The sequence below is a fragment of the Chiloscyllium punctatum genome, chromosome 37, assembly GCF_047496795.1.
Source record: "Chiloscyllium punctatum isolate Juve2018m chromosome 37, sChiPun1.3, whole genome shotgun sequence".
Classification (NCBI taxonomy): domain Eukaryota; kingdom Metazoa; phylum Chordata; class Chondrichthyes; order Orectolobiformes; family Hemiscylliidae; genus Chiloscyllium; species Chiloscyllium punctatum.
Window position 1 is genome coordinate 43,992,218 of NC_092775.1, and position 16,450 is coordinate 44,008,667.

At 38.7% G+C, this 16,450-nt stretch overlaps 1 protein-coding gene across 2 annotated transcripts in view; it reads right to left on the bottom strand.

The window, feature by feature from the left end:
* Nucleotides 1–886: 886 nt before the first annotated feature.
* LOC140463056 (zinc finger and BTB domain-containing protein 46-like) overlaps nt 887–16,450 on the bottom strand; it is a 98,223-nt gene continuing 82,659 nt past the window's right edge. For both annotated transcript variants that reach the window (XM_072556697.1, XM_072556696.1), the window contains 2 exons: nt 9,468–9,643; nt 887–3,291 (listed from right to left, as the gene is read on the bottom strand). In XM_072556697.1, the coding sequence (XP_072412798.1) occupies nt 2,509–3,291; nt 9,468–9,643 (959 nt within the window). In that variant the 3' untranslated portion in view covers nt 887–2,508. The remainder of the gene's footprint in view (nt 3,292–9,467; nt 9,644–16,450) is intronic.

Below are 16,450 nucleotides of genomic sequence, written 5' to 3' on the forward strand. Positions count from 1 at the left end.
TTTGGATCATTGAATGGATTCTGTTTAGATTAATTCATTGAATTTGCTTGAAAGCATCTGTTTTACCTAATTTTTTTTCTTTTGATCAGACAGTTGTGCTTACATGGGAATATGCTTGCTGAGTTTGTAGGTGCTATTAATTACTTCAGCGTTAAGATAGAATCAAAGACTGTAACTGCTTTCACATCTTGCTCCGCCTCATTTCTGTAATCTAATCAAAATATGATTAGTTCCAAAACTTCCTTCACAGTATGAACATCTGTTAAAAGATATTGTTGTGATTCAAACAGGAACAATGCAGCATTTTGCTATGAGAAAACAGCTTCTTTCCGGTATTGCTAATACTTGATTCTACATTATCCAGAAGTCCTTGAACTATCACAGATAATTAAACTTTAAAAAATGACTGACATGATTCTTCACAAGTGTAGATTCCTGAGCTAGGCAAAGTTATGATTCCCATTACATTAATCAAGAGTGTCGAATATATTATCCCATGTTGAAAATGACTGAAGTTTTTCAAATGCATAATTAAAACACTGGATTCAAAGTCACTGTTTTGCATAATATAAATAACTAAACACATTTTTTGCATCAATGTGTATATCAACAATTTAGTTTACACACAGGAGTATAAAGTAACTGAAAGAAAGAAGTCAGTGCAACAAAAGAACTATAATGATCCAAGATAATTCTTCATTTTACCCTGTGCAAATTCCATAGCTTGCAGTTTTTCAGCAATTGTTATGTTGCACATGCTAGTATCAAAAGCAGTGGATATGTCCACTCATATAAAGGCATACATACAGCAATCTCATGTTATCTCTTTATATCTTAGGGAATGTACAGCATATATAACAGAAAAGCTTCAAAACGAACAGAGAACTGGTTTGCTTTGGCAGCACTTCCCGGTTTATTTAAGATTGATTCGGGTGTGAGTATATCCAAGCTATTCCCAGCACATGAACTTTAGGCAGACCTTCGGCATGCCTAAGATACAGAAAGCATAATCACTTAAAAAATGTAATTACTACATTTACAGAGATCAGTACAATGCACAGTCATCTTCTCCCACTACTCATAACTAACTCTGAATATTAAACACATCTTGAATACAAACACAGGTTTTATAATTACAAAGTCAGTATCATATAGAATAATATTCCAAGCACTGGAGATTTCAACAGCTTTAAGCACTTTTAACAAATCCAGCTGAAAGCATGTTGAAAAAAAATAAATATATGAGAGCATACTCACACAGCACTCTTAAAAACTTTCATCAGGCAAAACTCCTAATGTAAAAGGCAGAAATCGGAAATACAATATAGATTTCTAAAAAGTAACCACAGTTATGGCTTAATTTAGTAAGGATTTGCACATGTTACCACTAACAAGCCAAAACATGATAAGATTTGATTTTCTGAAATATATTGAACAATTCCAGTTTTTTTGCATTTTCTAAATGATAAACAAAAATCATCAGTAAAATATCCAAAGTAAATTCTATTAAAACATATAATTTGGTATATATTCAGTATTTAGTGTATATTATAACTAAAAAAAAGCATGTGCTACCCTTTTATCAATGCAACAAATAAGTTAACTCCTTACTTCCTTGTCTGAAGAGCAGAGAGATCTGGCACAGCTTTGAACTTTGTGAAAGCTTTATGTCATGACACAGCCAAAAATTAATCTCCACGAGGTCAAAAATATAGACATTGAAATGTTAAAAGAACACAACGCAGCACATGACTCACACCCGCCACAGCCAAGCCCATTATGAAACACTTCTTAAAATGCACTAACTCAAAACTAAATCTATGGTAAAATTTGTTTGCACAGAGACGTTACAGAATGAAGGAATGTCTCATCGGTTTGCAAAGTGAAGAATCTCTTGTTTGGGAATGTACACCTTTCTTGTTTTAATGCATAATTTGTCAGTGATGTCTAATCTACAAACACATATAATGATAGGATTTTCACAGCAATTTGTATTTTGGGCTGCTGGAGGGAATGATAACTTGTACTATTATGGATTGATAATTGTGAAGCAAACAGATAAAACTTGCGTTACTCAATGGCTGCTTCATTATCTTGCAACAGTTAGCAGTATGCTTTGGATCCTGTATACATATTGGGCAATCCAGATCCAGATCCGGATAACATTTTAAAGGACAACAACAGCTCACAAAATGATTGAAAATTTCTAAATTTCCCAACATTCTTCAAAAATATTATGAAATTTAAGAAAGAAAGGTGTATAGAACCACTGGTAAAATGCCCCAGATTTTAACATCTAATCCTAAATTTCACAAGTGGACAATGAACCTGAAAAATCACTGGTGTAAATATCTTTCTGAATAGTATTCTTTGTAAATATAATGTTCTTGTAAAACTGCCCGACTACAATTTAACATTTACATTAGTGAAACAGCTAGCACTCTAAAGAACTATGGTGCACTCTAGAGAACTATGGTGCACTCCAGAATGTGTAAGTAACCCAGAAGGTTACATTTCCTGTGAAATCCATCCAAAATCTTTGTCATCTGTTACAGGAATTCCTTGATTCTCTTGGTCTTGCTGGGAATCGATCACCTCCTTATCATCTTCAATAACTATATCAGCCTGGGGAATAACATCGTCATCCTTCCACTTCATCTCTTCACCATCTGCCATTTCATCAACCTCCCTTTCTCTGTCCTCATGATCATCAGGGTACTGGTTTTCCCCATGTTCGTCAGGGTACTGACTTTCCCCATTCTCATCGGGGTACTGGCCTTCTCCACGATCGTCGGGATACTGACCTTCACCATGATCGTCAGGGTACTGGCCTTCCCCATGCTCATCAGGGTACTGGCCTTCCCCGTGCTCATCAGGGTACTGGCCTTCCCCGTGCTCATCAGGGTACTGGCCTTCCCCGTGCTCATCAGGGTATTGGCCTTCCCCGTGCTCATCAGGGTACTGGCCTTCCCCATGATCGTCGGGATACTGTCCTTCGCCATGCTCATCAGGGTACTGGCCTTCGCCATGCTCATCAGGGTACTGGCCTTCCACATGCTCATCAGCGTACTGCATTTCTCCATGCTCATCAGGGTATGGATTTTCTGCAGAAAACATTCCATCTGGAGACTCATCTGCACCATCCTGGTCTAGCTGAGACATCAGACTTCCACCTGCACAATCCACACATATTCCGTGGCGTCTAGAGCCATGCTTAATGCCAACGCTGGCTGCTGACATAAAGACTCGGTTGCAGACTTTGCAGACATACTTTTTGTCTTTGCTGTGGACCTGAATAAATGAAACAAATAATGTTTAGTTCTTCCTTTAAAAAATAATTCTACTTAAAAAGCCATTAGTGAAAAGAACTTTAAAGTTGTTCAGGAGGTCACACAAAAAACCAGCTCAGGTGTGATCTGATAGAAAATATTAGATAAATATTTCCATTGTCTTTTTTTTGCTACAAGTTTGCTGCAGTGTGGTTTTCCAGGCACCTTCTAACTCCCACAGACTTGGTCACCATTTGAACATGTCACTCAGGACAAGTGCCATCAGGTTACCTGACCTCCTTGCCCTCCACATCCACAGGCACACTTTAGCAGGGTCACTAGATAATAGTATGAAGGCTGGTTAATGTTCCTCTCTGCCACCTGGATACAATTTCTGATTCTCACTTGATATATTTTCTTAAACCATTGATTAAGGTGACAGCATTTAATAGTGGTAAATCCAAGCTGAGAAATACAGTTGGTCTATCACTGAATGCAGCCCACATAAGTGGATAAATCATAAAAGGCACCTACTGACCCTACAAAGTAGGTTTCACAACTTACAAGCAGTAGCTGATGGGGGTTACAGTGAAATTCTTTCACCCCAGTATTGCCAGAATAATGATGGGAAAGCAAAAAAAGAAAAAAATAACAAATAAGAATTTACTTTCAAGTTTCTTTAAAAAGTAGTAGTGAAGAATGCACGTGCCTCCAACGATAAAAACAAAAAGAAATTGATGGAAATACTCAGCAGTTAAGGTCAAGAACATCTCTGCGTCATGTGTATTATTATGATGATCCACCATAAAGAACAACACAGTTGCTAACACATGTGCTAAACACTGGTTGGGTCACACCCATGTTCAGTTCTGGTCTCCTCACACGATAGGAAACAGAGGCTCTCAACATGCTTTAGAGGGCCACTGGATTAATATTAGTTTGAAAACCCTTCACTTTTGGGAGTGGTTTATTGAAGTGGTCTTTTTTACTTGAGAATGACAAAGACCTTGGGAGACCTGACACACTTAAAATGATTAAAGGACTCGGCTATTTATAGTTGATAGAATATTTGAATTAATAAGAATGAGGGATATGTACATGTTATTTAAAACAAGAGATTAAGTTATGTGCAATGAAACTTTATTTACAGAGTCAGAGCTATATGGAACATGGCCAATTTGTCTTTTGAGGACAAATTGACAAGCAATGTTCTAAAAAGGGAACTGGACATGCTCCTAGAGAATGCCCATCTCAATGCATACAAAGGTAGGCAGGCTATTGAATAGTGTCCCGTAGTCACTATTATGTCAGAATAGAGTTCGTTTTCGATTACCTTCCTGAGGGAGGGAGGGAGGGAGGGAGAGAGGAAGGAAGGAAAACTTTAATTTCCCTGGGTTAGCATAGATTTATTTCCTTTAAAATCTCTTCTCCTCAGTCAGGAGATCACATGACTGAGGAGCGAGGTGCACGGATGCTTAGTTACAACATGCCGGAATGAGCTAGCTGATCTTTTCCCTTACATCTCTTGTAGTGCTTCACAATGGCTCAAGTGCGATATTTTACCTCTAAACTGACCTACCTACATTGTTCAAGTGAGAAGGCAGCTGTTCCTGAATTGTTGAGGTCACAATTTAAAAATCATTTAAATTTATCCTACTTAAATCTGAAGGGATCACATAGCAGAGCAGATTTCCACATTGTTGGGGAGGTTATAATATGAAAGCTGTGAAAAGCTCAACTAGAAGAGGTTGGGAGAGTTCAAGAGAACAATTCTTCAGCAGTGTACTTGATATGTTGTCAGGACCCATAGCCTTTAATGTCATCAGCACCAGGCGTTTCCTCATGTTTTATATTGGATACATCCAATCATGATGATTTGCAAAACATCATTTGCAAATGTTTTTGTTTAAACCTACATTTTCAGTAACAGAAATTTCAATTAGTGAGAAATAGAACATAGAACATTACAGCGCAGTACAGGTCTTTCGGCCCTCAATGTTCCAGCAACCTGTGGAACCAATCTGAAGCCGATCTAACCTACACTATTCCATCATCATCCATACGTTTATCCAATGACCATTTAAATGCCCTTAAGGGTGGCGAATCTACTACTGTTGCAGGCAGTGCATTCCATGCCCTTACTACTATCTGAGTAAGGGAACTACCTCTGACATCTGACCTATATCCATCAGCCCTCAATTTAAAGCTATGGCCACTCGTGCTAGCCACCACCATCTGAGGAAAAAGGCTCTCACTGTCCACCCTATCTAATCCTCTGATCATCTTGTTTGTCTCGATTAAGGCACCTCTCAACCTTCTCTCTAATGAAAGCAGCCTCAAGTCCCTCAAGTCGCTCAGCCTTTCTTCATAATAATACCTTCCCTCCATACCAGGCAACATCCTGGTAAATCTCCTCTGCACCCTTATCAATGCTTCCACATCCCTCCTATAATGCGGTGACCAGAACTGTACACAATATTCCAAGTGTGTACATGACCTCATAACTCCGAAACTCAATCCCTCTACCAATAAAAACTAACACACCATACACCACCTTATCAACCTGGGTGGCCACTTCCAGGGATCTACGTACATGGATACCAAAATCTCTCTCCTCATCGACACTACCAAGACTCTTACCATTAGCCCAGTACTCTGCATTTCTGTTGCTCCTTACAAAGTGAATCACTTCACTTTTCTGCATTGAACTCCATTTGCCACCTCTGAGCCCAGCTCTGCAGCTTATCTATAACTCCCTGTAATCTGCAGCATCCTTCAGCACTGTCCACAATGCCACCAACCTTAACAGCATCCACACAATAAATGGATAATAAACATTGCCAGCACTTGCACTAATTTTTAGGACCCATGTGACAAACTTTGCAATTATAAGGTGAAATTCTCTCATTATAAATGAACAGGTATTGTACATGATTGTTTAATACTTAAATTGTCCATCACAAAAAGAAAGAATAACTGCAGTACTTAAGCTTTCAATGAAATACCTGCTTTACATATTAAATTTAAAGTACAACAGAAATAAAAATGTGGTAGGAAGCAAAAAAAAAGAGAATGTGAAAATAACAAATAATCAAGATTGAGGGAGAATGTTATGAAAAATATAACTCAATTTCTCCATGACATTCAATCAAATTCTACTCAATAGCATTAATCACAACATGAGAAATGTAATTTACTTTATCAAATCTATGGCATTATTTAAGACAGGCTTTTGGTACAGAGTAACCAATTTGTTCTACTCTCAGGCAGGAGTCAGTTAGCTGGATGGTAATGCAGAATGACGCTAACATTACAATCCAATTTTTGCATTGGCTGAGGTTACCATGAAGATCCCATCTTCCTCTCCCCTCATCTGAGGCATAGTAACCCACCAGTTATCACAGTGTAATGAGAGAGCAGCTCAAATGGTCCTCTACGACTATGGTAACTTTATTTTCAGGTGATTTTACAAGATGGGAAAGAGAGTTACGTGAAAAGCATTTTGATTTTATAATCCTCAATTTGTTAGATGATCCATTCCTTGAATTGCCTTTCACATTAGGCTCATTTTATTCACTCTAATTGATGTAAGCTGTTCAACAGGTTTTGGTCACATTTTAAAATAACAGCATGCAAGAATTACTAACTTTTGTAACAATGGACACCAAAGAAAAGAAAATATTTATAAGGTTGGTTTTTGTTTGATGTAAGTTGTTCATTGCATGAAACCATATGCCGAAACTGTAGATACATATTATCCACTAAGATAACACATTCAATTCCTAATCTATCCTAAACTTCCTCCCACCTTTATGACATGTCATACATGACATTACTATACGGATTTCCCACCGATATCCTAGAGTGAAACTGTTGACCAGAAACACAACAGGACCAACTGGACTTGCTACAAGAACAGGTCAGAGGTTGGGAAGTCTGAGGTGTGTACTCATGTCCTGATTCTTCATTGTCTACCTAACATCTATTAGGCACAAGTTAGGAGTGTGATGGAACACACTATATTTGCTTAGACATATGAAATCCCAATGATACTCAAGATGTTTGTTACAATCTAGGAGAAAAACTGACTGGGTACATGATCAACACAATGATCGCTAACCTAAGGATTCCCTCTGACACAGGAGCAGCAGTGTGTTCTCACAATTCACCAAACTCTGATAGCCCCCTCCAAACTCTCAACCTTTACCAACTAAAAGGACAAAGGAGACAAAACATCACCACCTCAAAGTTCTTCTCAAAGGACACATGACCCCAACAGGAATTATATTGATTTTCTTTCATAGTTATTTGATCAAAATTATCAAATTCCCTTGCTAACAGCACTGAGCTTTTCTACACACAAGGACTACAGTGCTTCAGAAAGCTACTACCTCAATGACAATTAGGGATAGGCAATGAATGCTGACTTCATTCATAGCCCATGACAGAATGAAACATAAGTATTGATCCAAAAGTAAACGACAAAACAGTAACATTTAGTTAAATTTCCCCCACACAGGTGTCAGCTTGAATATTAATTTGAGGCCCAACATAATTCACACATTTTATCATGAATCGTAGACTGTTACATCACTGACTAAGGCTATTGATTTTACCTTCTATAATATATAGAGTTGGAGGGCTTAAGCTATAGGGAGAGGCTGAATAGGCTGGGGCCATTTTCCCTGGAGTGTCAGGGGCTTTGGGGTGACCTTACGAATTTTATAAAGATCACAAGGGGCATGCATAGAATAAATATGCTATGTCTTTTCCCCACGGTTGGGGAGTCCAAAGCTAGAGGGCATAGATTTAAGGTGAGAGGGAAAAGATTTAAAAGGGACCTTAACTGGCAACTTTTCCATGCAGAGGATGGTGCGTGTATGGAATGAGCTGCCAGAGGAAGTGGTGGAGGTTGGTACAATTGCAACATTTAAAAGGCATCAGGATAGGTATATGAATAGGAAGGGTTTGGAGGGATATGGGCCAGGTGCTGGCAAGTGAAACTAGATTAATTTAGGATATCTGGTTGGCATAGACAAGTTGAACCGAAGGATCTGTTTCCATGCAGTACATCGGGCGGCACAGAGGCACAGTGGTTAGCACTGCTGCCTCACAGCGCCAGAGAGCCGGGTTCAATTCCCACCTCAGGCTGACTGTGTGGAGTTTGCACATTCTCCCAGTGTCTGCGTGGGTTTCCTCTGGGTGCTCCGGTTTCCTCCCACAGTCCAAAAATGTGCAGGTTAGGTAAATTGGCCATGCTAAATTGCCAGTAGCGTTAGGTGTAAGGGTAAATGTAGAGGAATGGTTCTGGGTGGGTTGCGCTTCGGCGGGTCGGTGTGGACTTGTTGGGCCGAAGGGCCTGTTTCCACACTAAGTAATCTAATCTAATCTATGACTGAGTTATCTAGTCTAAATGGCAGGTTTAACAAGTAACTTGAACTCACTATTCTTAAATTATATCTCAAACACTTCCAAGGTCCGAAACAATGCTTAAATGAAGCGAAAGAGTGCAACATCTGAGTGTGTGTAAATTTAACCATAAACATCTTTGCCAGATTCAAAAATTAATCTGCACATTTTAAGAAAAATGCCAAAGATAAAAATTTCAATGAAGTGGATTTAATGTTTGATAGTCTAGTCTTGATCAATGCAAGTAATGCTGAACATTTAGGCATTGCATCTATTTCCTTTAATAATTACTAGTTTTGTCATTTCATTAAATCAAAAATACCAAAATATTTCAAACCAGCCTGTGGCCACATTTATGTTCTTCTAACACATCCAAATAATGTTGAAACTAGTTTTAAAAAACATAATTATACAATCTGCACTGCACAATTTCAGTACAGGTCACTCTGCTACAATGCGACACTTGTGTTCGTCTGCAATCTCGGGGTATAGAAAATTGCACTATAGAGGATCACTAACAGAAGATCGCAATACCCATTCAGTAGAAAGTTCACATTACCCAAACAGTTTGCACAATTCAAAGGAGAAAGTGAGGATGGCGAATGCTGGAGATCCGAGTCGAGAGTGTCGTGATGGAAAAGCACAGCAAGCCAGGCAGCATCAGAGGAGTGGAAGAATCGATGTTTCGGACGTAAGCATAATTCATCAATCGCACTATAGCCTATTTGTGCTGACGAAATACGCGTTATAGCAGAATGACCTGTACCCATAAATAAGAACAATGCTTACCAACGTGTGTCTTTTCATATGTTCCCGCCGTGTAAACTTCTTACCACAAATTTCACAAGGGTACGGCCTTTCACCTGTGTGAGAGCGCATATGCCTTTTCAGGATACACTGATGCATAGCAGAGAAGCTGCAGTACGGACATTTGAACTTCTTTCGTATCACGGTAAATTCGTTAACTGTAAAATGTGAAGAAAAAAATTCATTTAATTTGGATTCATTTTCAACAAATATTCTTAGAATATTACACAAAACTTTTGGGTTTTATTAGAATATTACTTTGCTTCTTTCTTTTAAGTATGGATAATTCATAGATTCTACTAAGTAGGCACCATCAAACGAAACCAACAGTTATTGTATGAAATTCTGGTCTCCCTCCTACAGGGAAAATGTTGTGAAACTCGAAAGTGTTGAGAAAAAATGTACGAGGATGTTGATCAAAGGGTTTGAGCTACAGGGAGAGGCTGAATAGGCTGGGGCTATTTTCCCTGGAGCATCAGAGGCTAAGGGGAGACCTGACAGAGGTTTATAAAATCATGAGTAGCATGGATAGGATAAACGGACAAGGTATTTTCCCTGGGCTTGGGGAGTCCAAAACTAGAAGACATAGATTTAAGAGGAGAGGTAAGATTTAAAGGGAACTAAGGGGCAGCTTTTTCGCACAGAAAGTGGTGCGTGTATGAAATGAGTTGCCAGAGGAAGTGGTAGAAGCTAGTATTTTTACAATATTTAAAAGGCATATGATAGAAAGGGATTCGAAGGATAAGAGCTAAATGCTGGCAAACAGGACTAGATTAATTTAGGATATCTGGTCCGCTTGGAAGAGTTGGACCGGAGGGTCTGTTTCCATGCTATATCTCTCTATGACTCTAAAGCAAAATTATACTTTCAATTACACTCATAACATAGAATTATACAGCATGGAAACAAACCCTTGAGTGCAACTCATCCATGCCGACATCGTCTAACCTTTTCTAGTAAGACAACTCATCTATTTCAATTGTCAGTTTAGCAAGCCTTTTCTGAACAGTTCCAACTTCATTTACATCTTCGTTTAAATAAGGTGACAATCACAGGACACAGCACTCTAGATGCGTTGAAATTAGAAGGAATTTGATCTATTTATGAGAACATGGCAGATTTTACTATACAGCTTATTCGACTATAATGTGACAATTGCATTCCTCTGCAACCTCGTTCAATAGAAAATTGCGCTTTGGAAAAGTGCTATAGAAAATTGCGCTGTAGAAGGTCGCTGTACCCCTTCAGCAGTAATGTTGTGTAATCCAAACAGTGCCCACAATTTGTCAACTGTGTTATACCAGAATGACTATTCAAGGCAATCTACAGAAGAAAGGTCAATGTCATTCTCTACTCTGCTAGCTTAAGTTCCGCCATCTTCTCTCGGATTGCCTCACATGCTCAATAAGACCATAATAAATAGGAATAGGTGAAGGCAATTCGGCCCCAAGAGCCTGTTCCATCATTTGATTATGGTGGATGTTCATTTATTTTCACAGAAACCCTTCTACTTCAGCTTTTAACAAACTACTGCTTTACTACAGGTAGAGAATTTACATTGAAAACTCCAATTCCTAAAAAAAAGAAAGTTCCTTATTTGAACAATAAAATCAGAGGACTTTGGAACTGGCAGTGATACGCAGTTCCTCAACAAATACACAAAAAAAAATTAGTCAGTACAATTTCTAGTGGCTGTTTTGATACGAATAACTGCCCTAACAGAAACAGAACACAATCAACAATCCAACTAAATTTCACATTGAGCACCTGCGTCACATGAAGGCTAAAAGCACAGAAATAATCCACAAACACGGGAAGCTACAATTGCTTCAACTCAAAATTTTAAAAATCTTTTGCTTTTGGGGAGAGTGAGAGAGACAGAATGATAGGGCAAGGAGGAAATGAGGACAAACTCTGACATAAAATGTAACTTTTCTTTCCCATTAATAACATTAACAGAAGTACTTTCATCAGAAACAAGTGACAAAACAAAATCACAGCATATATGGGCTATTCTTCCCAAACACTTGGGGTGGCAAGCCAGAGCATTCAACTCAAAATGAAGGTCGGAAAGCATAGTCAGTAGGGAAGTCCACAGTGGCATTGATGGATATCAGCCAAAACTGAAAAGAAGGTTGAAGCAATTTATATTATTTGGACAAACCAACCCTCAAAAGTTTAGTAAAATGGATCCTGTGGTACAGTGGCAATGTGCTTATTGCTGGATTAGAGTACCACCTGCTTGAATACACTTTTAAATCAACCTATCTGGACAGGTTAATAACTTAAACAAACTTTGCATAGTCAGTCAGTGCTACTGAACTGTGTGAAAAGATTTCTTAAATCGTTATGCAATATATTGCTAAAATGGCAGTTCAGTGTCAACATTTAAAATCAAACATTGTGCGGAACAGATTCTGAGGTGTTTGGGTTCTCTCAGAGAATAAAGAAAAGTAATTTCCTGTTGAACTGCATGAAACCAATTAGCTTCAAGTCTAGACAAGGTACAATCACTTAAGACTCCTAAACTTAAAGACATTCATGAACAAAAGAAAAAAAGTGAACAAGAGACCTTGCATTAAGGACTATATACCTCAGGCATTCAAATCACATTTCACATAGTATTGCATTTTCTTCATTAGACACAAGCTACATTGCTGTTTACGTTTGCACAATCAATTTATGCAAATTAAAGATTCCACATACAGCAAATGAGATGGCCAGTTTGTTTTATTTATTGGGCTGAGGGAAGAATTTTCATAAAACCCAAAAAAACCAATTAAAAGGCAGGCAATTTTAACTTCTCATCAAAAGATTGCACCCAGGATGTCTTGTGACACAGTCTTAGTATCACCACCTGTACATCAGAAGTCGGAGATTCAGATCTCACCTGTCCATAGGTGTGTCAATACACATCTGATCAGGTTAGTTAAAAATAAGAGAAGGACTGCAACTAGGTTTCAGCATTTACTGAGGTCCAAGAATTAGGAAGTAGTGCTGCCAACAGAGCCAGATGCATATGACGTAATGGAAAATAGTCCATTCAAAAGGTTGAAAGTAGCAATTTCAGTGAATGAAGTGGAATTTTGAAGAATTTAATCAGTTCAAAACGAGAGATATGAAGACAACCTGACAGCATTGGAAAGAATAATTACAACAGAAGATTTGTACTAGTTGTGGTACTCTGAAATTCGCACATGAAAATGGTTTTGTATTCTGACAAGGGTACCTTCAAGTAACATGAATGCAAGCTAGAAAATAACGAGATTAGATTCGTATTAGATTAGATTCCCTGCAGTGTGGAAACAGGCCCTTCGGCCCAACAAGTCCACACCGACACACCCACCCAGACCCATTTCCCTCTGACTAATGTACCTAACACTATGGGACAATTTACCATGGCCAATTCACCTGACCAGCACATCTTTGGACTTTGGGAGGAAACTGGAGCACCCGGAGGAAACCCATGCAGACCCAGGGAGAATGTGCAAACTCCACACAGACAGTCTAGGAATTGAGACTGGACTCGAACCTGGGACCCTGGTGCTGTGAGGCAGCAGTGCAAACCACTGAGCCACCGTGCCACCCTATACTTACACAGTAGATACTGTGTTAGGAAGATTTAAACCTCATAGACGATTGTAATACCATGCTCAAGTTCTAAACAATTAATAAGTTAACCATTAGGTATCATTTACATGTTTAATTTTGACTGCAGGAGAAAACATAGATAACAAGCTGCCCAGAACGTTCATTATGATTGAGAAATTCTGTTCCGATTCACAGAAACTTCGGAATATGCAGAATGTGGTGTGTCATGGAAGATTGTGCACCCAGGATTGGGTGGATAGATGGGTAAATAACAGATTCATCTAGATATTGAAGCCAACATGAAGGAGTAGTGAGGTAAAAGTGGAAGGAGTAGGTGCACAGTTAAAAAAAAGCAAGCATAACAGACAAATGTCAAAAAGTACTGACTCCAATCACACAACTTGAAGGAGATGAACTCATCAAAGAATGATAATACACAATGAGTTTTATTGCAAGAGAAGATTATAAAAGCTCTTGAAAGACTATTTAACTACAACCAGACAGTTTATTTCTCAATTAGAATCAAAGCCAAAATTCAATATCCTTGATATTGCAGGATTTTGGCTTACTCAAAGTCCATGCTACCCTGGCCCCAATATGTATACTGGCTCAACAAATGCAAACGTTGTTACATTTGTAACAGATGGAACAATGACTGTTGCAAAGATGTGTTGGAAAACAAAACAACCTGTCTCAGCATATTAATCCTATTAGTTGCTTTAGGAACAGTGAAATTGGAAGATGTTTTTGTACCAGATGCTTCAACCCTGAAATCATTTGTTAAGATCTCAGCTGATGGCAATACCAGACAAGTCAGATCCCAGAATAAAAGATCATATGTTTAATTTTTGCAGTTATTCCTGTGGTAATGAGTCACACACAACAAAACTATTATGCTAATCAGGCAGTTAGAAAGATCTTAATACCATTAGCAAAACAAAGTTTCAGCCCGTTTCCCAATACTAACCTTTTACAGACACCCAATTTTAGAAATATCACTCATATCTCCTCAATTTTTACTCTTGCAGGTTTATTTTCCTTTGACTTCAGAGACAGTTTTTTGGTTCCTTTCTGAAGTTGATGGCACAATTCTGATGGCCTAAACTTTTTCAATTTTAATAACTGAATATTTCTATTTAAACTGTCCTGGCTGGAAACTTCACAAACTAAACACCTTGATTTGGGTGACTGATTTTCCCTGCTGGGAAAACCTGCTGTCCATTATGAATGGAGTTCCAAAACAAAAAGTAATGGGTACGTGAATACTACAGGAGTTCTGCTGGGCTCTTGACTGAAACACATGCCTTCTTGGAACCAACTGTCTTAAATGACTGTTGCAAATGAATTTCTGACCTGCTCATACAAAAATTATCTTGTCAGAACTGACCAAATATCTCTCTGCCTCAACTTTAAAACCCAAAATATACGTAATACACCTTTCATTGTGTCTGGTGGAAAACAAGACAGATCAAGAAAATGTACGATTCGAATGCACTTCGGAGAGAGTTGGCCACTAAGTGATTGAATTAACTATTTTATAATTCCAACATAAACAAAAAAGAATCAATTCATCTTTTGCAATTCCCACATTACATGTCAATATTGTTTTTTCAAATTTAATGTGCAAGACAGTTTTGTGACAAAAGAATCACAAACTGAATGCAGTCAAGGCAGACGGAAAACAGATGGTACAAGGCTGAAGAAGAAACAGCATTCAAAGTTAATACTCCAAAGTCCATATTCCATATTAGCAGTAAGTTACAAGTCAGACAGCTGATCAGTCCAGGATCTCTCAAGATGCACATTTAGCCTTTATCATTGAAGTAGTAAATTATTGTGGATAGTTCAGTGTACACTCTTCCTAAGTTGTTGGGGTCAAGGCTAGTGTTCTTCAAGCAAGCTTTCAAGGTATCTTGAAAATATTCCTGCCAGTTGCACCAAGACCAGTCACAAATTGGGAACAAACAGCCTTTCTAAAGGTAAGTGCTCAGCATTCTGATGCACTGACCTGACTGATGCAGTTACTGTTATAGACTTTTCACATCTATGCTCAGGACTCTGCTTTCCTGGAGGATGCTAAGGTATTTATTTAGTGATCCATCTTGATGATGCATAGAATCTTCCCTGGTCAACATTGGCAGTATGTTAAGCTTTCTCAGAGTCAGCTATACATCACCTAACTTTTGCAGCCAATGGGAGCTGTCAGGAAGATGACTGGAGACTGCAATCATGGTTTCTTTTCTTGAAGACACATCTGAGAAGCTTCCCAAAAGGAGAAGCGCATGCACCAAGATCTTGTGTCAGATCTCTAGTTTATGGCTGCTGACTCAGATGTATGACCATCAAGGTAGCTGAAGTTTGCGACCACCTCCAGGAGTGATCGTAACCATAATGCAAGGAAGTTAGAGGGTCAGGATATTTTGTGCAGGCCTGGGTTTTGATGAGAGGACAACATTCATCTTATTGGCCTTCAGATATAGTACTGAATGGGTAGTCTAACTGTTTCTCCCAGGGTGCAAATGCCAATTACTGTGAGACATGCATTTAAAGCAAAAGGGGAAAAAGTTGAAAGACAACGTGAGAAGATGGAAGTGCCTGGAATGATTTGCCAGAGGTGGTGATAGAAGTAGGTACATTGGCAACATTTTAGAGGCACCCCGATAGACACATGAAAAGGCAGAGAATGGATTGATACGCACTGCATGGAGGCAAAAGGTTTTTTTAAGCTTAGAGAGGTGTCATGTGTCAGTTCAGCCTTTATGGACCAAAGGGTGGACCTCCTGTGCTGTGGAGTTCTTTGAGCTCCTCTTTTATTCTTTGTATAGCTTGATAGGTTTCTTGTAACAGGACAAGGAATGCCAATAGCCTTATCAGGTTGAATAGCTTTCATCCAACCTGCACTAAATTCAGGCGTACAGTGAAAGGGCACCCTTCACCATCCAGGATGGTCACGACAAAGATGGAAACAAGGGATAAGCACACATCTTTGGTTTGATAACAGTTCTGCTGAAAAAAAGTCAAATTCCAACCCACTACCAAGACAGCGGCAGTCATGAATCGGCTGCACAATCTGATGTATTCCTGCCAACTGACGGCCAGGACCTTCTAGACAGCTTCCTAATGACGAAGGCACAAGTCTTCAACAGATTACTGAAAGCCGTAGAGAGACTCTAATTTTGCTCACAGCTTTTTCCTTGGATCCACTAAATTGTAAGAATTACATCTCAGTGTTCCATAATGCTCTGAACTTGCACAGGGATTCCAACAAAACAGGTTAAGTAAGTGAAAGTAGGTGTTCTAGTTGTGCTACAGCAACAATCTTATGTGCAATGGAGTATAGATTTGCAGCTCATGGAGTTGTATTTAAGTTAGCT